Source organism: Rhinolophus ferrumequinum, chromosome 12 (assembly GCF_004115265.2).
Source record: "Rhinolophus ferrumequinum isolate MPI-CBG mRhiFer1 chromosome 12, mRhiFer1_v1.p, whole genome shotgun sequence".
In the NCBI taxonomy this organism is placed as follows: Eukaryota; Metazoa; Chordata; class Mammalia; order Chiroptera; family Rhinolophidae; genus Rhinolophus; species Rhinolophus ferrumequinum.
In genome coordinates this window covers 83,859,568-83,884,941 of record NC_046295.1, presented here as the reverse complement: position 1 = coordinate 83,884,941, position 25,374 = coordinate 83,859,568, and the positions used below count along the sequence as shown (strand labels likewise).

Genomic DNA, 25,374 nt, shown 5'->3' with positions numbered 1-25,374 from the left:
CACGGCAGGCAAACGCTCAGCCTGCTCCTGCCTCCAGCAATCACTCCTGTGTTTTCTATCCCCATTGTTGTGCCTTCTCCAGAACGTCACACACATGGCATCACACAAATGTGGTGGCTTTTGGGTCTGACTTCACTCACTCAGGGTGATGCATTTGCGGTTCTCCCACATCGATGCATGTAAAGAGTCTGTCTCTGTGGATGGCTGAGCACTAGTTCGTGGAATGGACACATCCCTGTTTATCCACTCACATTCGCATTATTTACAGTTTGCAGCGATTATGAATAAGGCCATAAACATTTGTATATGGGTTTTGTGTGAATGTATGTTTTTATTTTATCCCCCTTTTTAAGTTTCCATAACGGTTAATGATACTGAGCATCTTACGTGTGTTTATTTAGCCTTCCACATATCTTCTTTGGTGATGCAGCTATTCAAATCCTTTGCCTATTTTCATCGGGTTATTTTCTTATTGCTGAGTTTGTAAGAGGTCTTTACATGTTCTGGAAACCAATCTTATATAAGATGTGTGTTTCACAAATATTTTCCCATAGTCTTTGGCCTGTCTTTTCATTTTCTTAAGTATCTTTTGAAGAACAAAAGTTTTTAATTTAGATCAAGTTCAATTTATCAAATTTTCTTCTATGGCTCAAGCTTCATGTGTCTTGAATTGTTTAAAAAATTTTTTTTTAAAAAACCTTTGCCTAACTCAACATTGACAAGATTTTTCTCCTGTGTATTCTTCTAGAGGCTTTATGCTTTCACATTTATGTCTATGATTCATTTCAAGTTAATTTTGGTAGAAGGTGGAAAGTACCTGCTATGGACTGAATTGTATTCCCTCCTCCTTCATGTGTTGAAGCCTAACCCCCACTGTGATTGTGTCTGGAGACACAGCCTAGAAAGAGGGTAATTAAGGTGAGATGAGGTCCTAAGAGTGGGTCCCTGACCCACAAGATTCGTGTCCTTATAAGCAGAGTGTGTGCTCACTCTCCACAGGCACTTAGAGGACACGCCACAGGGGAGGACACTGAGAGAAGGTGGCTGTGTACAAGCCAGAACATGCCCCAGAATGAAATCTACCTTCTTGGAACCTTGATCTTGGACTTCCAGCCTCCAGACCGTGAGAAATAAATGTCTGTGTGTAAGTCACTCAGTTATGGTATTTTGTTATGGCAGCCTAAGCAGACTAAGACAGCAAAGGTCAAGGTTTTTAAACCGGGGTGGGGGTAGGGGGCGCATATAGTTGTCTAAATTTTTCAGCACCATTTGCTGAACAGATGATCTTTTCTCCATTCACTGCCTTTGTGTCATCATTCAAAATCAATTAACTAAATAAGTGTGAGTCTCTTTCTGGAGTCTCTGTTGTTCCTTTGATTGTCTCTGTCCTATCACCAAAACCACATGCCTTGATCAAGGTAGCTTTATAGGAAGTCTCTGATTCAGATAGGGTGAGTTTTCCAACTTTGTTCTTTTTTTCAAAATTGTTTCTGTTACTCAAGTTCTTCTGCTTTACTACATACATTTCAGAATCAGCTTGTAAATTTCTACCCAAAAAGCCTGTTGGGATTTTGACTGGTAAAACACTGATTCTGTTGATCAACATGTGAAGAATGGACATCACAACAATATTGAGTCTTCCAATGCAAGAATGCAATATAGTGTTTGATTTATTTAGGTCTTTTTTATTCCTTTAGTCAGTGTTTTGAATTTTGCAGCATACAAATATTACATATATACTTTTTACAGTTTCCAGCAGTATAGAAGTATTTCATGTTTTTGGCATGGTTTTAATGGAACTTTTTCCAAGTTTGTTAATTGCTAATATATAGAAATACATTCATTTTTGTATACTGACCTCGTATCTTGTGTCCTGGCTATACTCACACATTACTTTTAGTAACTTTTTATGGGTTAGAGCAACAGAAATTTATTCTCAGTTCTGGAGGACAGAAACTCAAAATCATAGTGTTGCCAGGGCCAGGCTCCCTCCAGTGAGGGAGGATGAAGAAACCTTCCTTGTTTCTTCTTAGCTTCTGGTGGTTCCCAAAAATCTTTGGCACTATTTGGCTTGTAGCAGCCTCAGTCTCATTAATTTTTTTATTAGACTTTTTGGAATTTTCTACATTGATAATCAAATTGTGAACAGAGGCAGTTTTACTTGTTCTTTTCATATTGGTACACCTCTAATTTATTTTTCTTGACTTATTACAAGGGCTAGGATCTCAAGTATGATGCTGACCAAGAATGGTGACAGCAGACATCCTTCTCGTTTTTGATCTTAGGAGGAAAGGAGTCAGTCTTTTTTTGTTAAGTATGTCATAAGCTGTAGGTTTTTCAGATATCCTTTATCAGATTGAGAAAGTTTCCTTTAATTTCTACTTTATATAGAATTTTAAAAATCATGAATGGATGCTGAATTTTGTTAATGCATTTTCTGCATCTATTGAGATGATCATGCAGGTTTTTTTCGATATATTAAATTGTATCGATTGATTTTTAAACTTGAACCAATTTTGCACTCCTGGTGTACACACCACTTGTCATCATGTATTATTTTACATAACATGTATGGCTAGATTCAGTTTGCTAAAATTGTACTGAAGATTTTTGTACCTATATTCATGACGAATGCTGGTCTGTAATTTTCTTTTCTTGTTATGTTTCTGTCTAGTTTGGGTATCAGAGCAATGCTGGCTTTGTAAAATTAAGTTGAGAAATATACTCTTTTTCTATTTTCTGGAATAGTTTGTATAGAAAACACTTCCATAAGTATTTGGTAGACTTCACGAATGGAATTAATTGAGCCTGGGATTTTCTTTGTTGGAAGGTTTTTAACCATGAATATAACTTCTTTAATATGTAAAGTAATACTCAGGTTTTTTTTTTTTTTCAGGTGATCTATTCTTAAATGGGCTTAATAGTTTGTGTCAAGAAATTTTTGCATTTCATTTAATTTGTTGAAGTTTTTGACATAAAGCTGTTCATAAAATTTCCTTGTTTTCCATTTAATGTCAGTAGGATCTGTTGTGATGTTTACTCTTTCATTCTAATGTTAGTTATTTTTATCTTCTTTTTGTCTTGATCAGTCTAGTTAGAGGAATTTTATTGGTTTGATTTTTTTTTCACTTTATTGGGGAATATTGGGGAACAGTGTGTTTCTCCAGGGCCCATCAGCTCCAAGTCATTGTCCTTTAATCTAGTTGTGGAGGGTGCAGCTCACTGGCCCATGTGGGAATCAAACCGGCAACCCTGCTGCCCAGAGCTTGCGCTCTAGCCAACTGAGCCATCTGGCCACCCCTTGGTTTGATTTTTAATGTGATCATTCTGGCTGTTGTCTTGAAGGGAGACTGAAAGGGCAAGAGCAGAAGTGGACCAGTGAGAAGCTACAGCAACAAGCTTGTCAAAGGTTAACAGAGAGCAGCTCGCACCAGGAGTCGGCAGTGGGCGAGGGTAGAAAAGTGATCACATTCTGGATGTGTTTTGACGGTAGAGTCAGAAGTTATGATTAGAGATCAGATACGGATCAAAAATGGGGTAAGAAAAAAAAGGGTGAGAAGAATGACTCCAACAGTTTTGTCTTGAGTGACTAGAAGAACAGTTTGTACTGACAGGGGCGGGGAAACTATGGGACTCTCTAGAGCTCAAGGGGCTGGAGAGCACGTGGGGCCTCCAAGTGCAGACGGCAAGTAACCTGAGGGGTATATTGGTCCGGAGGCCTGGACTAAAAATACAAAATTGGATTCACAGTATTTAAAGCCATGGGAGTAGGTGAGACTGGGAGATGAGAGAGGCCCGAATAGGAGAAAGAAAAGGATTCCACACAGAAGGGAATTGGAACTGAGAAAAGGCTGCAGATGGGTCTGTGAGAACGTGGAGGTCACTGGGGAGCTGAACAAGGGCAGCCTTGGGGAAGTGCTGTGGTGACAGCCAAGAGCAACAATACAAACCACTCTGTCCAGGAGCTGGCTGCTCTGAAGGAAACACGAAAGACAGGACGTCGAATGAAGGGGAAGAGAAGAATTTTTTAAAGATGGGAGAAATTATTGCATGTTTGTATATTGATACAGATAATTCAGTAGAAAGAGAAAAATAATGGGTCAAGAAATCAGACGGATAATAAAATCAGGTGGGGAGTGGCCTCAGCTCATCCACCACAGGGCATGGGTGCGGGGAGGAGGGTGGTGTGTGGGGGGGCAGGTCCCCTCTGTGATGCTAATTCTGTGAAGGGGACGCTGTCAACACTGGAGGATGAGGGTGGGGGACATGTGGAGGGTCACTGTCTGCCTGATTGGGCACAGGCTACGTGGTCCTGTCGGTCAGCCCAGGAGAGGGCCTGGTGGAAGACGGGGCTCACTATGTGTGGTGGTGGTGGTGAGGGTGCACACCTCACCACTGGGGTGCGACTTCACCCCAGAGGGAGCTGGCTCACGAGCTGGGTCAGGCTGTGTCCCAGCTCCAACATTCGCTAGCTCTGGGTAACCCAGACAAGGCGCTTCAAGTCCTGCAACTCAGTTTCCTTATATAAAAAAGGGAGCTTTACAGAGCTAACCTGTCGGACGGTTATCAGGGGACAAAGTCAGTGCCCAATACAGGCACCACGGGCAGCTGTCCTCAGTGCCCTCCAGACAGACCCCCTCACCCCCGTCCCTACACACCCGCCTGGGGATGGCTCTCGAGGGCAGGTGCGTGGCCCTGGCTTGGTGTCACCATGGTCCCCAAGGCTGCCTTGCTCACCTGGAGCCAGCTTGATGTCCAGGGCGGTCCGGATGAGGGCCATCAGCGTGGATGTGAAGTGGACGGTCATGTCCTCATTGGAGATGGGCATGTTCATGCGAACCAGACGCTGGGGACAAGGGATAGGTCAGGGCCGGGCCACTGCCCCCCCCCGCCCCCAGGACCACAGTGCTGGAGGCTGGGCTGTCTCCCTGGGCTGGTCCCTGCAGGTGCCGGCACAGGAGAGATCTGCCAACACTCACACCCACCCCTGGCCCCCCGCACACATGAGCTGAGGGTTCTTCTGGCTGCAGAAAAGCAGAAGCCAGGGTACAGATGGGCAGGAAGCAGGCGGGCAGCCTGAGTCCCTCCCAAAGGTCAGGCACCTCCTCAGCCAGAGGCCCCCTGCCCACGGCCCACAGCTGAGGAGGGAGGCAGCTGCAGAGCCTGGGACAGCCCCTAGATGGAGGGAGGGAACACCCCTGTCCCCACAGCCCGCCCAGCCTCCCCTCCTCCACCGCATCCTGGACAAGGGCTGGGGAGCCAGGAGCACAGCGCTTAGATCCAGCTCCAGCCCCGGGCAGGCTTCTGCCCCTCACCAGCTGGAAGAAACATGCCCCTCAGTCCGGAAGCCTTGGAGACTAGCTCCAGGTGGAAAGACCCAGAAGATGGGACTGAGCAGGGCCTTGGGCTCAGCCTGCAGCCTGGGGCTGGCAGGGGTGGCTGGGGCTGTCCGCAAGAACACGAGTTCTCCAGAGCAGCTGCAGCAGGGCCTGCAGCTCTGCTCCAGTCCCCTCCCCATCACGTGAAAAGTGCCCTTTCCTCTCTGCAGCTTCCAGGACAGCACAGCTCTGTCTGTTAGTGCACTCGTCTGGGCACAGCCAGCAGCTGCCCACAGCCTGAGGCTGAGGCCCAGGAGGAAGGGGTCTCAGGGGAGTCCGCCATGCCCTGAGAACAGAGGGGCACCTCGTCCCCTTCCACAGAAAGGGAGATGGGGCACAGGGCCCCTCCCTGGGGCCTGCCTGTCCTTTCCCAAGCCTGCCGTCTGTCACAGGACAGCTCCTCTGCCCCTTCTCTGGGGAGGCCTTCTCTGTCCCCAGCCATTCCCCCAGCAGCCTAGCCCCCCATTTACTCCTCAGCCTGCTGGAGGGTGGGTGGCTAGAGACGGGGACCCAGACTCTGTGCCCTGAATGCTGGCAAAGCCCCGCTTAGCACATCCAAACCTGGTCCCGGGACCTCACCAGGAAAGACAGCTTCCCAGTATGGATGGCAGTAGGGGAAGGGAGGGATTCCCCTCCAAGGGAGCTGAGGAGCCAGGAGGTGAGGAGGAGCAAAGCAGGTGGCTTCCGAAAGAGGGGGGCTACGTGCATAGCACCTTCACCGGAGGGCCTGCAGTCTGAGGGGGCAGCAGAGGGGCGAGGCCAGGACAGGCTGAAGTCTGCCAGGGGCCTAGACCCTCTGGCCACAGTGTCTGCAATGCCTGGACCCTCCCCAGCTGGCCAAGCCCACCCACTGCAACCACCCTGAGGCCGCCCTTGGCCTCTTCCTGCCCAGAGCCTTGGAGATGGCCTGCACAGCTGGGGAGGGGCTCCAAAGGTGTCCGTGCAGACAGAGCTCTCCTTCTTGGGGACAAAGCTACAGGCTTGCATGCAGGGCCTGCAGGCAGGCACAGCTCATGCCAGGCAGGGAAGGGCTGAGAAGACACCAGAGGCTGCTGTGTGTGGCTTGGTGGAGCCACTCCGCTCCCAAATGTTATGCAGCCACGAGACAGACACAGGTGCGGAACCAGAGCAGAGAGAGCACGCACAGAGAACCAGGGACGAAGACTCTGGCGGGAACGTCACTCAGAGAGCGAGAGACAGCAGGAAGGCTCCAGACACATGCTGGCTGTTTGCAGGGGCACTGGGGCTGTGCGAGCCGGTGGGGCTAGGGCCCTGGGACCTGCTTGTCCATCAGGAGGGAGGGCTGGTGGTGTCCCTCACTGTACCCCCGTCCTTGCAGCTCAGCTCCCTGTACTCCTCAGCAGTGGGGGCAGGAGTCCCAGGCCCACCTGGGCCCCCGAGGCTGTGTCGTCACCTGCCGTGGCCTCTGAAGCCCCAGGAAGGATAGCAGGACACCTCTCCCTGGCACCCTTGCCTCCTCAATGCCACAGGGCCTCCTTTCCGCCGTGGGGCCTACCAGGCCCTGGAGACAACACGTCCCCCCAGGCCGATTGCAGAACCAGAGCCCAAGGGCTGGGGACAAAGCAGCTGAATATGGCGCTGAGCCCAGAACAAAACAGCCTCTGTCAGAAATGCTGGTTGGTGGCCCAGTTTCCAGGAAAGGGGAGGGAAGGGGAGAAGGCAGCTGGCAGGCTCTGAGTTCCTGAGTGTATAGCCATGGGTGTACACTGTCCCTCAGTCTGAGAAGGAAGGGGAGATAGCTGGGGCCGAGAAAAGAAACAGACAGGGAGATAGCAGAGTGGCAGACGCAGAAAACAAGCCCGGCCAGCACAGTCGGCTTTCCGTGCAGGGTCCAGGTCTCTACCTTGTATGCCACTCGCGCAGGGCACTTCTTCCCCAGCCCCAGGGGTGGGGACATGTGTTTCAGCATCTCGAACATGTCACTGTAACTGATGCGCCCACTGGAGACCCGGCCCGGAGACGCAGAGGCAGAGGGGTCCGTAGGAGGCCGGGAGAAAGCAGACAAGAGAACAACCCAGTTAGAGGCCTCGGCGGGGGCCCGAGGGGTTTCTGTGCTCCGCTTGACCCACAGCCTCGGCCTCAGAGCACTGCAGCCCCACGTGGGGCAGGACAGCGGCGGGCAGTGGACGGCTGAGTAGCGGCTGCATGAGGTAGCTCTGTGGGTGTCCACTTCTGATTTCACACCTTTAGAAACCACAGAACACGGCAAGTCAGAAAAGAGCCCTTTCACTGTGACAGCAGAGCTGCGTGACCGACGAGGCCTGAGAACCACGGCCAAAACCCCAGCCCCCTTAACACCCAGTTTGCTTCCAAGTGAGCCTAGAGGCTAAAAAGGTGGAGAGAAATCTAAGACAAGCAAGAAAACGAGAGCTAGAGCCATGTGCTTCTGCAGCGAGCCCCAGGGCTCCGGAGACCAGCTCACAGGACAAGTCTTGCTGCAAGCCCATGGACTCTGGCCACACAGGGACCCTGGCCGCTGCTGGGGCCAGGGCTGGGCCAGAAGTGGGGGACTGTGGGTGGGGGAGGGACCAATCCACGTTCAGGGTTCCAGGTTCAGGAAAGTATCTGGGGCCGATAACTGGATCTTCCCAAGGTGGACAGGCCACCAGGCCTGAAGCCTCCCTCCACCAATGGGACACCTGCCTATGGGACCTGCTTAGGGCCCCAGAGTCAGCTTCAGGCTGCCCAGGACAAAGAGGGCATAGCCTGTTCCCGGCAGGCAGGTCCACCCCAGCCCCTGCCCCCACCCAGGGCTCCCAGCCATGGCTGTGGGGTCAGTCGGGAGGGGAAGAAGGAGGGCCTGTCTTTGGAGCAGAACCACCCGGGTTGTTGGGCTCTGCCAACCCAGAGGGGAAGCTGCTCCCTGTCGAGATGTGCCCACTTCCCTCCTCTGGTCCCTCGGCCTCCAGGCTCTCTGGCCATCAGCCCACCCTCAAGAGCCTGGAGCAGAGCCGGCTGCCACCCAGAGGGAGAGCCCACAGCCCAGCCAGAACGCTTCGTGTGAGGCTCTGTCCCCTGCTGGGTGGAGGGGTTGGGAGATTAGACGGGGACAGCGCGTCCAGGGCAGGGCGGGGCGGGCGGAGAGGCAAGGTCAGTGGTCCCGGACCAGGCAGGGGGTGTGCGCTGTGCTCGCACCTCGGATAGGGAAGGGCATGGACAGAGGCTCTTAAGGCCGCAAACCTTGTGGGCCGAGCTACGACGGCAGTTCTTCGCTAGGCCAACAGGTGGCGCACCCTGGCGCAAAGCCCTGCGCATCCTCACCCCGTACGGCCCGGGAGGAAACCTCACGGTCACCACACCAGGGCTCCCAGCCCATCCCGCGCCCACGCAGACTGTACCAGGCGCTGTGCACCGCAGCTCCCCGCTGGGGGTTCTGGGCTTGGCGCACTGGGGAGGCAGGGCCACCCCTAGTTCCCAGCGCAGCACAGGCAGCAGATACTCCGTGCGCACACGGTCAGAGGCCACAGCCCCCTGAGCACTGCCCCCCTCCCTCCCCCCCCCCCCGGAATCTGGGCCTGGCCCGCAGGGACGCTTCTCTCCTGCACCACGTCCCCTCATCCAGTCAGCTCCAAATTGGGTGGCACTGACTTCCGGGGCGGGGGAAGGGAAGAAGAGGAAGGCCGCTCTGGCCTCACCCACAATGTGTTGCTGGACCCAAGGGACCTACCCAGAAGCGCGGGAAGCGGGGGGGGGGGGGGGGGGGGGGGGGGGGGGCCTCAACAGTGGGCCTGCCCCCATCCACAACCTGCACCTTGGCGCATCTCTCTTCTGCCAACAACCCCTCAGACGCCAGCAGCCTGATTCCAGAGCTGTCCCCACTGTCTATCAGACAATGTCAACGCTACTTGTTTCACCCAGATTCCAAGGTCTAACTCGTCCTATCCTAGCCGTCCTCTCAGACCCCTTGCAACACTTTGTCCTCGCCAGCCAGGCAAAGCCAGCCTCCCCTTCACTACCACCCAGCACTTCTCTGTAGCCCATCCATCCTGCCCCCTTGGCTCTGGCTCAGTACCACCTCCTGACAGACTCATAAACACCCTGCCTCACCCTCTGGCTCGTCTTTCCTCCCAGGACCCAGGTGGGCTGAGCGTGTGGAGACCACAGCCCTGGTCCCCAGCACACGCAGGAGCTCAGAACACTGGCCGCACACATGGATGAACGTAAAGATGAGCAAGACTCCGCTCACAGTGGGCGTCACGGGGATGCACCCCTCCAGCCCACACGTCACCAGTCTGTGGAAACTGTCTGAGCCCCCTCCGTGCAACAGTCGTAAAGCCAGTCTGGCCTGAGCCCACTTCCTGTGTGGTCCTAATTCTGTCCCGCCCTTGGCTGACCGGGCTGGGTCTGCAGCTCATAGAGACGGGGGTGCCACCCCCTCTTGCAGGCCTGCACTGACCGGCCTTGCCTGTTAGTCCAAGTCCCTCCTTAACAATCTGTTTCTGTAACACAATCGCCAATGGAAAAAATGTGCCCGGGACGGCAGCCTGTGTGTAGACCAGTCGGGATGCTGCTTCCAGAACGAGTCTCAGTCCTGCCTGAGAAGGACCAGAGGCCTGAGTGTGGTCAGCCCGCCCTCCAACACGACTGTCGTTGTTGACCAGAGAACCTGTGAAGGCTCCTGAGCCTGTGAACTCCAGCACGAGCTCTGGCCATGGCAGTGCAGGTGTGGTGACCTGTCAGGTAGTGACAGGGCTCTCTGAGGCCATAAAAATGGTCACGTGAGAAGACCATGAGAACTCAGAGTCCCAAAAGGCCCTGACAATGTTCCCCGAGCCCCGGTACATTCCTGAGGGCAAGAATGAGGGTCTCAGAGGAGGGTTTTCAGCCTGGGGAGCTGCAGCCAAGCACACGGAGACTGAGGAGCCAGCCGCCAGAAGGGAGAGCTAGCACCGCCCCACGTGGGCACGGGGAGCCCTGGGCCCAGACACACCTGAAGGGGACAGTCACTTGAAACACGGCCCGAGTCCCCAAACCCTGCTCTGAGATCCACGGCTTTGACCAGTCCCAAGGACCCCCGAGCAGGCGGGTCACTCACCACGCAGCCGGGTCATACTCGGCCCAGACGCGGATGAACTCGTCCAGGTGGTGCGGCCCCAGGATGGAAGAGTCCCGCGTGAGGTACTCAAAGTTGTCCATGATGACGGCCACAAAGAGGTTCAGCATCTGCAGGACAGGACGGAAGAGGGGTGACACAAAGAGCCCCCCCCCCCCCCCCCCGCTGGCCGAAGCCTGTGTGCGTGAGCAGGGGGCAGAGGTCAGCCGCCTCTGTGCTGTTCCCAGTCCTGACCCTGAGCCGACACGCGGTCCTCGAAGGCCTCCGCTCGGATTCCACCGCCCCATCATCTCATGTCCATCCTGCCACCCAGGTTCAGCCCCCCGCTCTGCGGCCCCGTCCTCGTCCCCTCTCGGCAATGACTGTGGAGTTAAGTTTGCTCACAGGAAGCCAATAGCTCAGGTTCTCCTTCTTTGTACTTGACGGGAATGTCACTCAGCACATGATCAGCCATTTGGAGCGTGTGGTTCAGTGGCATTCAGTGTCCAATTTATCTACTTTTTTCTTTTGTTGCTCATGATTTTGGTGTTAAATCTAAGATTCCTTTGTCAAATATAACAGTAAGATTTGCCCATGTTTTCTTCTAAGATTTGCATAGTTATAAGTATTATATTTAGATGTTTGATGGAGTTTCAGTTAATTTTTGTATATGGTGTAAGGTATGGGTCCTACTTCATTCTTTTGCATGTGGATATCCAGTTCTCCCACCACCATTTGTTGAAAAGTTTATCTTTTCCTGATTAACTGGTCTTGGAAGCCTTGTCTTTTGACCATATATACGAGCGTTTATTTCTGGGAACTCTACTCTATGTCATCATTCTATATGTTTGTCTATATGCCACTATTATGTTGCTTTTAGTACTGAAGTTTTGAAGTAAATTTTGAAATCAAACTTTGTTCTTTTTCTTTTTCTTTGGCTACTCGTGGATCCTTGAGATTCCATCTGAATGGATAGAGTTCTTATTTCTGTAACAAAAATTAAAACCATAGTTTTTGATAAGGACTGAATTTACAGTGTTGACATTTTAACAATATTACATCTTCCAAACCATGAAGAGGGATGTCTTTCCATTTAATTAGGTCTTCTTTCATTACTTTCAGGAATGTTTTGTAGTGTTCAGTGTCCAAATCTTTCACTTCCTTGGTTAAGTTCATTCCTAAGTATTTATTCTTTTTGATGCCATTGTAAATAGAACTGTTTTCTTACTCTTCTTTTCAGATTGTTCATTGTTAATGTATAGAACTTAACTGATTTTTGCATGTTGATTTTGTATTCTGTAACTTTACTTAGTTTATTAGTTCAAATTTTTTTTTGGTTGTTTTTGGAATATTGAGGATTTTCTACATTATGATCATGTCTGCAAAAAGAGATGATTACACTTCTTCCCTTCTAAATTGGATGCCTTTTATTTTTTTTTCTTGACTAAAGTGATTTGGCTGGGACATCCAGTACTATATCGAATATAAGTGGCAAAAGCAGGCGTCCCTACCCTGTTCCTGATCTTAGAAGAAAACCTTTGAGGTTTTCATCACTGAGTATGATGTTAGCTAGGTTTTCCATATATGGCCTTTATTATGTTGACGTAGTTTCCTTCTATTCCCACTTTATTGAGTGCTTTTATCAAGAAAGGGGGTTGAATTTTTTCAAATGCTTTTTCTACATCAATTGAGATGACCATGCATTTCCCCCCTTCTTTCTGTGAACGTAGAGTATCACACTAATTTGCATATATTAAACTATCCTTGCATTCCAGGAATAAATCCCACTTGGTCATGGTATATAATTCTTTTAATATGCTATCAAATTTGGTTTGCTAGCATTTTGTTGAGGATTTTTGCATCAATATTTTTCTAGTAGTGTCTGTCTGGTTTTGGCGTCGAAGTAATGCTGACCTCATAGAATGAGTTTGGAAGTATTCCCTTCTCTCCAATTTTTTGGAAGAGTTTGGGGAAGATTGGTGCTAATTCTTCTTTAAATGTTTGATAGAATTCACCAGTGAAGCCACCTGGTCTTGGACTTTCTTTTTGGGTGAATGTTTTTTTTTTTTTTTATAGATTTTATTGGGAAAGGGGAACAGGACTTTATTGTGGAACAGAGTACTTCCAGGACTTTTTTCCCCCCAAATCAAACTGTTGTCCTTTCAATCTTAGTTGTGGAGGGTGCTGTTCAGCTTCAAGTTGTTGTCCTTTCAGTCTTAGTTGTGGAGGGTGCAGCTCAGCTCCAGGTCTAGATGCTGTTGCTAGTTGCAGGGGGCGCAGCCCACCATCCCTTGTGGGAGACAAACCGGCAACCTTGTGTTTGAGAGCCCATGCTCCAACCAACTGAGCCATCCAGGAGCTCAGCGGCAGCTCAGCTCAAGGTGCCATGTTCAATCTTAGTTGTAGGGGGCAGAGCCCACCATCCCTTGCAGGATTCGAGGAGTCAAACCGGCAACATTGTGGTTGAGAGCCCACTGGCCCATGTGGGAATCGAACCAGCAGCCTTCGGAGTTAGAAGCACAGAGCTCCAACTGCCTGAGCCACCGGGCCGGCCCTGGCGGAATATTTTGATTAGTGATTCAAACTCCTTATTTGTTATAGGTCTATTTGGATTTTCTATTTCTTCTTGAGACAGTAATCCATATCACTCTAGAATTTGTCCATTTCAACAGCTTGGGTTCTAAGCACAGGCTGGCCAAAATATTTTACATCTCTAAGCATCCATTTCTTCATTGTGATAATAATAATATCAATATCAGGAGTGTTACACAGACTGAAGAACTTAAAGCATCCATGAGACTATGCACACGATCTAATTCAGTAATTGTAAGCAGGTTGTCACCAACCTCATTTTCCGTTATTCTGTCAATGCCCCTACAACGATCAAGGTGACTGAATCGCCATCTAACCTAGTCTTGCCACCCATCCCCAAAGTCACAGTTCCATTTTTCCCACTGTCACTTCTCTGCTAGACCAAACCAGACCCGTGCTTCCAAAGCATGAGTTACCCAACAGATCCAAACTAGACAGGTAGGTGCCAGGAGGGCTGTGCTTGCAGCCCTTATCCCTTCTCTGCTTCAGTCAAGGAAAAGGCACCAATGTCAGCCACGAGCTGTGGGGGAGGTCCATGGGAAAAAGATGCAGAGGACAGAGGCCACCAAACACCCACTTATGAGAAGAAGAGTAACAGCTAACTCCAGGAGATTCCTCACTGTCATTTTGAACACGTATGGGGAATGTTGGCCCCATGGGTGGTGAGTCATAAAGAATTTGGCTTTCAGTGGAACCTCATTTCTATAGCCAGGAGCGTGGTGAGGCCAGGCTGGTGCTCGACTACGGACCTGTGGGGTGGCTGCTCTGCAGCATAACATGTCTCTGAACTGCACAGATACCAATGCCCCCACCACAGACAAGACCGTGACTCTCCAGAAAGTCTGCCCTCCCCGCTGCCCACAAAGGATCCTCTGAGGGATCCAGGGGCGGCCCCAACATGCCCGTCCTCTCCTTGGTTTCTGGCAACTAGTGAAACACTAGTTTCATAGATTTTCCTGTATTCCTTTATCAACATGCAAGCTCACCTGTCTCAAACGCACACCTTTCCCAACCAGCCCAACCTCCTACTGCCCCCTTAGAAATTCACTGTCCACCATCAGCAGAAACCCTTCCATCTCCATCCTGAATAGCCTCCGTTCTTCGTGCTCTCACTGTAACAACGGTTGCCTCCCAACCCCTCAAACCAAAGCACAGCCCTGCTCATCGATGCACGTGGTGTAGCCACCTTCCCCCTTCAAGGAAGACCTGGTGCCTGGCTGGCTGTTGGATAACAGCTCTACCCTCGTCATCAATCCTGCTGCTGCCAACATCCACAGATACGGGCCAACGACTGACTGGCGTCTCTGTCCCGTGACCTCTGTACCCCCCACCTCATCCTCTCAGCAACTTATTCCTGTGACTACAGCTAAGCTTGGCCAGGACTGGTGACCAGCTATGAACATCACCGTTACTGCCTCCGAAGCCTTGACCTCAGTCGCCCTCTCTCTGTACACTTCTCCTACCATCTGGCTCACTTCCACTAATACCATGTCTCCAAACTTCTGTCCACGTGAGGACCTCCAATCCAACGGCCCTGCCCTCACCTCCCTCTGTGCCCAGCTTGATCCCATAGCCAGTGCTAAAATCCTTCTTACACATACCCTCTCTCCTTCCTTAGACTGGTCTTGGAAACACCAAATCTGGATAATGTACTTCCCTACCCACGGTGCCAAGTAGTGAACGTGGCTTGAAAAAAGTTCACACTGTGCTGGCTGGTCTTGCACAAAAGTCCTGATGGTGAAGCTGACGCGTTTGCTTGGTGTGCCTGCTGTTCAGGGGCTGTCTGCTCCTGCTGCTCTTCACCTCTCATTAGCGTTGGAACCTGCGGCCATAAGGCTTTGGCCCCAGCACGCAAAGAACCTGTTCTTATGAAGGTCACCAGTGGCCTCTACCTGAACACTTCTGAGGGACAACTGTCAGTTATCATCACCCTCGCTTCACCTCTGAACAACACGTCACGTGGCTGACCACCTCCCTCTGAGACACTCTCTTCCTGGCTTTTTGGGGCACTGCCCTCTCCCAGTTCTCTATCTGCTCACTGACAGCTCCGTCTCAAATTCTGGGTCCAGTGGTCTTTTCCATCTCCTAAATGCCCCCCAGGGCTGAGTCTTCCGCCTTCTTCTCAAGACACACTCTCCCGGGCCAGTGCTTCTCGAAGCTGAGCACACACGAATCACAAGGGGAGTTTATTAAAACCCAGATTCCTGGGACCCTCTCTCAGAAATCCTGATGCAGTAAGTCTGGGTGGAGGCCCAGGAATCTGCATGTCTGACAAGTGCTCAGGTGATGCTTCAGCCACAGGTGTCTGGCCCAGAGACCTACAGAATAGCATCTAGCCCCGTCAATGCCCCAAGCACTACAGACGATATTTCCACGTCCAGCCCAAAGGTCTACTCATCACCTCTATTCCCTCCCGCCTGACCCCATGCCTGCAGCTCCCAACCTTCCCACCTCAGGGAGAGAACCAGTCACTCCAATGCCCGAGCGAACCCAGCACACAGCTGTATCCTCTCTTTCTCTCATGCCCACTTTCAGCTATCAAGTGTGTCAGCTCCACCTTTAAAGTGCAGTCCACTCCACCCAACTCGCTCACTCCCACCCTTCTCCAGCAACCGTCACCTCTACTGCCCCCCTGCTCACTCTACAGCTCTCCTGACCAGAGTGAGGTTCAGAAACATCCGGCACATGGTGTCACGCCCCTGACCACAGTCTCCCAGGAGCTTCTGCTGACTTGGCATAAAACCCAGACTCCTGGACCCAGCCCACCGACCTCCCGACAGAATCCCACTGGTTTCCGGGGGCTCCCCCAGGCACACTGGCTGGAGCATTGCCTCTCTGTGTCCCATCACTACAGCAGATGTCCCTGTAGCAGCTGGAAACTAAGGGATAAGTGCCCCATGGAAACCTAAAACACTTTCCATGGAAGTCAAGGCAGGGCCCACAGGAGCTCATGACTGAGTGATCCTTTCAGGATTAATAAGATCATCCTCTCTGAGGAAACCAGGGCTGTCGACACAGAATCAGCTTGTCATGTGACATGAACCAAAATCAGGGGTCAGCAAGAAATAGAGGGGGTCCAAGATGGACTGAGAAAGGGGACAGGGACGCCACAATGGGTACGGTGACCCGGACTTACCAGAAAGGAGCAAAGGAAAATGAAGGAGACGAAGTAAAAGTAGGCAAAGTCGCTTCCACACTCGGTGGCGTTGGCGTGCTCGTCACAGGCCCGGTGGCTGAGACACGACAGCATGATCTCGTGCCATGCCTCCCCAGTGGCACTCCTGAGAAAAAGGGTGGCGCCATGAGGCCCACGAGGGCGGCCCGACTCTGGCCAGCACACGCAGGAGAGTGGGGTCAAGGGGGACTCCTCTTGTGGGTTCCTCCCACGGAGAAGCTGCAACGCGTAAGGTCTGGGTAACACATGGCTGCTCAGGCGTTGGATTTCCAAATCAATCACCTTGAAAGCACCATTCCTGTGACAGTCCACTCACCGGGAGTGTCAGCACCGTGGCGAGTGTCTGAGGACATGCGGCACCTCAGAGCCAATACACGGGATCCTGTCCTCCACCCACCAATGGTCACTCCGTCCTTCCAGCGGCTCAGCCTCAAACTGCTGCTGTCACCTTGCCCTCTCGCTCGTCACACCCTGTGCATCAGCTCATCCACCTCCTCACGGGGCCCCGCAGGAGGCACTTCCTGCTCTGCTCTGCCCTCCCAGCAGCCCGGCAGGTCCACTAAATACAGATCAGACCTTGTCACTGCTCCTCTCAGTGGCCCCTCACTCCCTGCAAAAGGCAAAACGCACAGGACGGCCCACAGCCCACGACCTGCCGCGAGCTCAGTGCCTGCGATGGCCCTGCCCTGCTCGCTCCATTCCAGCCACAGCCTCAGCAGCTACGCTCCGGGACCCCCTTCCCAGACTCTGGCTCCTGGGTCCTCTCTGCACCTGGACAGAAGCTGGGCCCACTCCCCCATAATGGCTGGGGGTAAGGGGCTTCCTGGGGTGGGGTGGCCGGGTCAGCCTGTGCCAGGTCCAGCTGATGAGGCGGCTCACAGGGGACAAAGCTCAGGGAGGAAGAAGGGTCTTTGAGGCCAAGGCTTAAAACCAAGGCTGACGTCACAGGCCTGCCTCAAACCTACCGTGGCACAAGGCAGGACATTACTACATGAAGAAACAGAACGAAGGTCGCAGCTGAAGTCCGGGAAAATGGCGCTGTTTGGGGAACATGTAAGCCTGCTCATCTGAGGCAGAGCACACGCAGGAAGCCCTCTGCACACAGCCGGGTCAGCAGGCCAGGCCTGAGGTCACCCTCTACTCAGAGGCGCCCCCGCCCCACAGCAGACTGATGCCAGCCGCCCCCACCACAACCCCTGCACAGGGCTCTCTCCTTCCTGCCACAGTGGTGGGCTTGCGACAGGAGGGAGACTCTGGAGGCGGAAGACACATTCTCTCGTGCCCTCTGCCCCAAGTCTGTCCTCAGGCTGGGATGGTCAATGGCTCCCTGGCCACAAGGACAACGGCTGGTGCCAAGCACACCTTCCTGGGGAGGCATATGAGCCCAACACAGCCGTGTGCCCTCGAGGCTCCATGCAGGGGCCTCGCTTGGCTGCACCCCAGGGTCAGGGCACTGCAGCACCCGGGAGGGACAGTAGTGAGTGGACGTACGTTCTGACCAGCAGTTCTGGCCGGCTGGGCTCTTGGGTCACCGAGAAGCTACACACTGTCAACGGCAGTCCCCTTCCCTCACAGACCTCTGCAATGGGTAAGGGAGCAGGTGGAGAGCTTGAGGCCTACACACAGACAAAGGGCCTGCCATGCAGCTTCTGTCCTCTGACTTCACTGCGGGCCTTCTGGCTGTGACCAGATGGTGGCGGCCAGCCTGGCCTAGGGCTCCGAGCTTGGCCATATCGGGGGCTTCCCTTCATCTGACCAAAGACCCAGGAGCCCTTAGGAATGGACAGTAGGAAATGCCACAGTCCCCTGACGGAGCAGCATGACCTGGGGCAGCAGGGGCCCCACGTGTAGGGTGCACCCCCTCCAGCCTCCACCAAGGAGCCTCTGGGCTGGGCTGACCTGGCCAACTACACACCTGAATAGCAACATCAGGGCTTGCAGGAAGGTCCGGAAGTTGTTGTGCCTGTTGATGCTGGAGTCGTCATCCAGGGCAATATTCCCAAACACCTGCAACGGAGAAGAGGCTGCAGGCCGAGCTGCTGGCCCTTCAGGAGCCCGGCCGAAGCACCAGTGCGTGTGTGTGTGCACGCGAGGACCTGCGGGCCAGTGCTTGCACCTTTCCAGGACAGCCGAGTCCTCGTGGCTGCTCCATGTCACCCAGCATGGTGGCTGCTGGGTGGCTCTGAGCAGGCGGCAGGACTGGAACAGGGGACCCAGAGCCAGGTGTCCGGGGCTCTGCTACGTATAAGACAGGATGCATTTTAAAGTCCCCTCACTCATCAGTGATTCCAAAGCAGTAGTTATGTCAGTCACAGCTCTGATAGATCACTGGAAAGTTTCTTTATGAATTTCCATGCAAATACCACAATGAGCTTTTTCCGTGTTTTAAATGATGTTTTTCAAGACTAGAAATGCAGATTTCTAACTGCACTTAGCTTACAATCGGGAAGCCAGATGAAAAATTCATGAACTGTCACACATCCACCAAAAACCAAGACCAGTGACATACATGATTTTGTACATCCACAGACCAAAGCAGGAAAAATACGTATTTGTTGTAAATATCACTAGAGCCCAGGCAATTTTAAACAAGAGAACTTTTCGATCCCTGACAGAGAGTTTAAAAAAATAAGTTTTCAGCTAACCTTTAAGATACTGGCTCCTCCCACTGTAAGTTGACATTCGGGTCCATCTCCGAACCCTACTGTTGGAAAGCGGCCACATGCCAAAGGTTTAGAACTGGGTTACTGCTTTGTCTTTTACATGTTTTCCCAAATAACTGACAGTGTTCTTCAGCAAAATGAAGACAATCTAAGTTACGCAAGCTAAATCTGACCCCTACAGTGACATGATAGGACCCTGTGGACCATCTTCTTTGGAGGATAGAATCTCCTGCCCTTCGGAAGTGTTGCCAGACTTAGGCCCCTGGGCGCCATGCCGCCGAGCGCCAACGCTCCGCCCGCAGGGCCCAGCACCACGGGGTCCCACTCCGGAGCAGGGTGGTGCACCCGGGTCCGGAGCCCCAAGCTCTGGGGGCTCAGTGTCCTCATCCACAGATCAGTCTTTCTGAGGATGAATCATAAAGTGCTGATAGTGATGGCTGGCTCCCAGAAATCTGTGCCCGCGTCAATGTGCTTTGTTATCACCTCGTGAGCACGAGCCCGGGCCGTGCCCGAGGGATGGGACCCGTGCGCCCGGCCGGGCGGCGCCCACCTGCATGCCGATGATGGCGTAGATGAAGAACAGCATGGCGATCAGCAGCACACGTAGGGCAGGGCCTGCGGAGACACGTGGGCAGGTCAGTGGGGCGGGGCCGAGGCCGGGGGCGGGGGGGGGGCGGGGCCGGGGGCCGCGCGCACGGGCCTCCACGGCCCCACCGCAACTGCCTGCTCCTTCGTCTGGAAGCCAGAGCCGTGACCCCCACGCAGAGTTCTGTGAGCGCTGACAGGATGGCTCCTGGGGAAGCTGCTGGCCTCACACACTGCGCGAGGTCAGCAGGGCTCCAGGCGGGCCCCCCGCGGGAGTGGCTCACCTTGAAGGACTGCACGAAGGTCCACAGCAGGATGCGGATGGTGTATCCTTGACGCAGCAGCTTGATGAGCCGGGCGGCACGGAACAGACGCAGGAAGCTGAGGTTGATGAAGTTGTTCTGAGGGAACAAGGGTGACCTCTGACCTCGGAGGCCCACCTCCCCGGGCTTCTCCCCGCACCGCCGTGGTCCCGAAGAAGGTGGATCAGGGGAGACTGAAACAGTCACCGCTCCAGTCTAAGTAGCAAGCGGCCACCAGCAAACCTTCTCCAGGTGAAGCTCAGCACTGCCCGTGGGTCGCCACGCAGCAGAGCCTGGACATCACCTACGCTGGGCCTCCAACACTGACCGCCTTTTGCAGGACCCGGCTCAGCAGTCCAGCTACTGGACAAGGCTGCTTGTCCACTGAGCGCCTGTGCAGGGACCCGGGCCAGGCCAGTGGCACACCCGTCCTTTCCCCACACAGCCAGCAAAAGCCCTGCCCTCTAGGGACCCCGCAGAGGGCAAACACGCTCTCTAGGGCCACTGCAGACCCTGCAGATAAGTCACCGTGGGAGGTGTAAATGTTGGTGGTCCTGCCACTCAGGGCATGGAAGCCACCTCTGCGATCCACACACAGGTCCCTGATCTCATCTGAGGGGTTCAAATCCAGCACAATGACACACAAGTGCCCTGGGACCGCACTGACCGCCTGGGAGTGGGGCTCCCACGGTGACTGGGGCACCCTGAACCAGGGGCATGCCTCAGGGCCTGTCCCCAAGCAGACGGGGTGCTTGTGATAGTGGCTCCCTGCCCTTTGGCTGCTTCAAAACCAGGTGCCCACACACAGCTCCCTGCCACTCTGGTGTCTTCAAGTATGAAGCAGGTCAGGGTCCGACAGGTTGTGGCTGGACCCAGTGGTCAAACGACAAAGGACACACACGGTGACTGAGACATGCAGGCGGGAGGCAGGGGGAGGCGGTGGGAGCCTCGAGCCAGGGCTGCCATCCGGTCAGTGGCCTTCAGGGGACACAGTCCCATTTTGCTTCCAGGGACATAGTCTGCCACTTCCCTGGAGCGTCCCCTCCCTCTGGGGCTGGCTCCTTGGTTACCAGCAGGGAGGCTGGGGACTCGTGGCTGTCTCTGCATCTGAGGGCCTGACAGCTACGTGGGGGAACAGCTCACTGCAGGACATGGAACCTGTGGGGGCAGGACGAGACTCAGGGGTGTCAGTGGGAACAGGAGCCGTGTGGCCCAGATCAGCACGAAGGCAGCAGGGGGCCTCCAGGTGTGACTCTGCACGGAGCTCAGGGTGCCGCGGCTCCCTCACTTGTCTGGGCCACAATCTCAGCGCACACGATGGCCGAAAAATGTCCTCTCTCACCTTCTGAGCCCCGTGTGCCTGAGTAGCCAGTCACCTCAGGAGGACGGGCATGGGGACGGAGGGAACTCTGCACAGAGGCAGGTGATGCTCCATACGAGACGACACAGCACAGCCAGACGGGCTGCCGAGAGCCTGGCCTTGGGGTCCCCACTTTGCAACCAACCACCTGCTCAGATGGGTCTGGAGCAGCCAGGGCTGTGCTAACAGCCAGCACCTGCCTGGCTCCAAACCATCTGCTCAGGCAGCTGGCACAGGAAGACTTCCTGCCAACACAGGGAATTGTAGGCTTTGGGGCATGAGAGAAGGGCCAGCAGATAAACACGGCAGGAAAGGCGGTGCTTGAACCAGTCACCGCAGGTGTGTTGGGCTCAGCAAGCCACTTCCTGCCTTCCACGGAGACTCAGATCCCCACCCCTCTGCCCAGGCTTCCTTCTTGGGTTCTGGTGGGCACTCAGAAGAGGGGTGGGGGTGACAACACACAGACAGCCCGAGAGCGCCATGAGGACAGACGGTGACGGCAGCACAGTTGCTCAAGCACAACAGGCTGAGTGCACGGTGGCTGCGCCCACGGCAGAAGCCACCAGGCCCACCATGCCGACTGCATGCGGGAGGGCAGGAGGCAAGCATGTGGCAGGCAGGGCCCCGCCCCCGCCCCGTGGCTGTGCATGGTCACCTCTGGCCTCAGCCAAACCCTTGGGGCAGACATAACTGGCCCAGGCTCCCAGCGTCCATGGCTTCTGTGGCACCTGGACATAGCTACACCTACTTCAAAGCAAGGCCCTTCCTTATTGCGGCCACCTGAGTCAGGAGGGGACTGGAGGCCCCAAAAGGGCATCACTGCACCCCCAGACTGTGAGGGCACCCTGGTCCCTAACTCCTTTGAGCCCCAGCTTTCTCTGCCACCGGATGGAGACGTTAGGACACCAGGTGTGCCCAGGCAGTGAGGAATCACTGAAAAGGGAATTGAAAAGCACACAGAGGTGTGAAATACTGCCCCACAAAGGTGACTGGACAGCGTGGCCTGCATCCAACCACTCCCGGCTTCTGTCGGGGCCACAGCACGGTGTGGCCTCCCACAGCCTTGCCGCACCCGCTGGGCCAGGTCCAGCCATGCGTGGGCCACACCGCTCTCCTACTCAGCTTCCATGCCCGTGGGGGCCGATGGTGAAGGAAAGGAAACTAGGCCAACACCCACATGCATACGCACGGGACGGCAGGCATGACGCACGCCGGGAGCGAGCAGGGCCGCGGGGGTGGGGGGTGCTGTTCCCACGCACTGAGCAGGGCTGTGCAGCATCAAACAGTTTTCTCAGAATAGCCTTTCTGCTCCAACCCTTCATGACGAATGTCCACTTTCTCTAACAGGAATCTCAACTGTCTGCTAGTTCGTGTGACTTTCCAGTCACAGCCCATTTAATCTGCTCCCCAAATCTGCGCTCTCCTCTCGAGTATTCCTACAGACCTGGAAGGAGGGCCTGGTTCACACCATGCAAGCGACCAAGGGGGAACCCCTGTTCCAGCGATGCCCAGACAAACCACCCTGAGCCCGGTGGTCCCTGGGGCAGCCCCTCTACATGGTCAGGCCTCAGGGGACCCCGCTGGGCCCTGCAGACAAAATCTCCAATCCCCCGACCATGGGCCTCAGGCCCGACCCCTACACAAAGGTCTGTGCTGGAAAGACCATGGGGACTTGGTCTGAGGCCAGCGGAGAGAGCAGAACCGTCTGTGTCTGTTGGCAAAACGAGGACAGCAGGAGGGAGTGGACGGTGTGACAGAAACCATGGACTATGCAGGGATGGGGTTCAAACTCACGCCCCCCCAAAACCTTTCCAATTCTGAGCCAGTCCAGGAGAACCACAGAGGCACTTTCCTACCTCTCACTCAGAAGCCCCTGCCTCCTCGCTTGGTTCAAGGCCAGTCCCCACTATCAGTGGTTCCTAAGAGGCCCCTGCTGGGCCCCCAGGCTGGGGTCATGGGGACAGTGCAAAGGGGGTGCACAGAGGGATGGATGCAGCGGACTCTGACCATACACCTCAGGAGATAAGCACGAGAGCAGAGCAAGCAAAGCAAGGAGCTTAAGAAGTGTTTAAAGTCACGAAACCAACCGTTTCCTACACGTGGTGTTGTCATGGATGGACATTGCGTGTTATTTACAAATTGGGGGTTTTGAGCAGCAGGTGCAACATACAGACGGAGGCATGGTTTTCGCATTGTATGTTGGTTGGATGGTGTGAATCAGCAGGTAGGTTAAGGCAAATCAAGAACAGAAAACAGAAAACAAAAGAGAAAATGAGTCATCAACACAAGCAAAACTCAAACTCTAAAGACTTCACTGGACAATTTCAGGGTTTTGCTAAACTTTGCCTGTTTTGCTTCAAATGCATCAAAACATATTTGTGAAACATGTAGCTTTATGTGGACAGAGTGGCATTCATTTGCATTCCTGTTTGTAATGCAAATCCCAAGATGAGTCACAGACACATTTTTATTTCCAGGCAAAGACATCAATGTCAGCTGGATGCTCGCAACTGCCGTGACCCTGGGTAAGACTGGTGCTCTAGTCTGATTTTGAAGTTGGGGGCGGGGGGTGGGGTGGGGTAGGAACTGACAGTCATGTTTTTGCCCAAGGAAAAAAAAGTGCATTCACAAAGTGACACGAAGTGACTACAAATGGAAAAAAGAAGACACCACTAATCGGCTGATGGCTTCCTTTCCTCCTTCTCATCCAGGCAGATGAGGCTCCTGCTGTGCTCCCGGGCATTCAAGCTCGGCCTCCCAGCCGGGTGGGTGCTTGGGGTGGGGGCCTGGTGTGAACTGACGCCTGCCACAGGGCAGCCTGCTTGCTCCTGCTCTTGACCACTTCCATTTCGTTCCTTTCATACACCTTTTCCTAGTTAACTAACTGGCTACTTACGTCTTGTGTAAAATCCCCATTCGCACCTGTCGCTCACTTTCACACTTGCCTGTGTTTTCCTTGTTCATTCCCATATTCTGGACATGGCTTTGTCACCAAACAGTGCACCGTAGACCCAGCCGCTCACCCTTGACCCCCCTGTCCAGTGCCACGGCTCAGACACCCCCTCTGTGCCCACGACCCTGACCTCAGGTCAGGCCTGGATCTCTCCTCCGCACGGCAGGCCCTCTGCCCACTGCCCACGGGTGACGCCTGCAGAAGTCAGGCCCAGCACGTGCAGTGTGCATCCCGACTGTCCCCAACAAAGCACATTCTTTCCCATTTCAATGAATGAGAATCCATTCTTCCAACAGCTCAGACAGAAAAGGTTGTCATTCTTGCGTCACCTTCACATACATGTCCACCTGCAGCTCTACCTTTGTCACATCCAGAATTCGGCAGGTTCTCTGCCCGGCTCCTTCACCTGGCTTTCTGCAGTCATGCTCGGCAGCCTTTGGCCGCACAGGCCCAAGACCCACTGTCGGCCTTCACAGCTTTCCTCCCGAGGCCTTTTCCAGGCCCGGGCACAAGAGATGTTAAACCTGCTGGCCCCTCTCCCCAGCAGCCACTTGCTGGGGTACCTGGGCTCAGAGCCCCCCCGGGGCCCCCGTGGTACCCGAGCTCAGAGCAGCTGCTGCCAGCAGCCTCGCCTCACCAGCTCACTTCACTCCCGGATGTCCTGGGCCACCTCCTCAGTGTACAACTTGCACTGAGGGTTTGTTTCCGGGAGAAACCAACAACCACAGCCTAGGGCCAAGTGCGTGGGCCTGGGCCCTGCACTATACTCTCAAGAGAGCAGGGATGCTTCCAAAAGCCAGCGTGTGCCACTCCTCTTCACAAAACCCCAAAGTCTTCCAATGTCGCTCAAAATAAAAGCCGAGTCTCCTCTGACTGCAGGGCCAGCCCTAGCTCATGCCCGCGTCCCTCACGGGCCCCGCCCAGGCTCAGCCTCCTGGCCCCTGCTCGCCTCCTCACAAGTCCAGACACCTTACTCACAAGTCTCCATCTCAGTGACATGTTGCCTGGACACAGCTTTTGCTCCCCTGCCCTCACCCCGGCACCCACACCGCCGGATGCCAGGAGCCTTTGCCCCCAGGACCAAATCCCACAGCCGTAGAGGTGCTGACCTTTTGTCCCAGGACTCAGAACAGTGCGCTTTGCACACGACAGGCGTCAGCATTTTTAATGTGATGCAAACATGCTCTCCCTGAGAGTCTTTCGTCTTGTGATGAACAGAAACTCTTTATAGAACTTTCTTCTGTTGTGGCTGGTGCTTTACATATTTTGCTTAACAAATCCGTCCCTATCCCAAGGTCTTAAAGATAATGTCC

The 25,374-nt window shown here is 53.8% G+C and overlaps 1 protein-coding gene across 1 annotated transcript in view; it reads right to left on the bottom strand.

The window, feature by feature from the left end:
* Positions 1-25,374, bottom strand: part of CACNA1B (calcium voltage-gated channel subunit alpha1 B) — a 158,929-nt gene that overhangs the window by 7,833 nt on the left and 125,722 nt on the right. Inside the window, 9 exon segments of the mRNA XM_033123225.1 lie at positions 4,738-4,846; positions 7,243-7,339; positions 10,435-10,562; positions 16,160-16,304; positions 18,114-18,205; positions 19,412-19,458; positions 19,461-19,476; positions 19,731-19,847; positions 23,196-23,201. Coding sequence (XP_032979116.1) covers positions 4,738-4,846; positions 7,243-7,339; positions 10,435-10,562; positions 16,160-16,304; positions 18,114-18,205; positions 19,412-19,458; positions 19,461-19,476; positions 19,731-19,847; positions 23,196-23,201 — 757 coding nt within the window.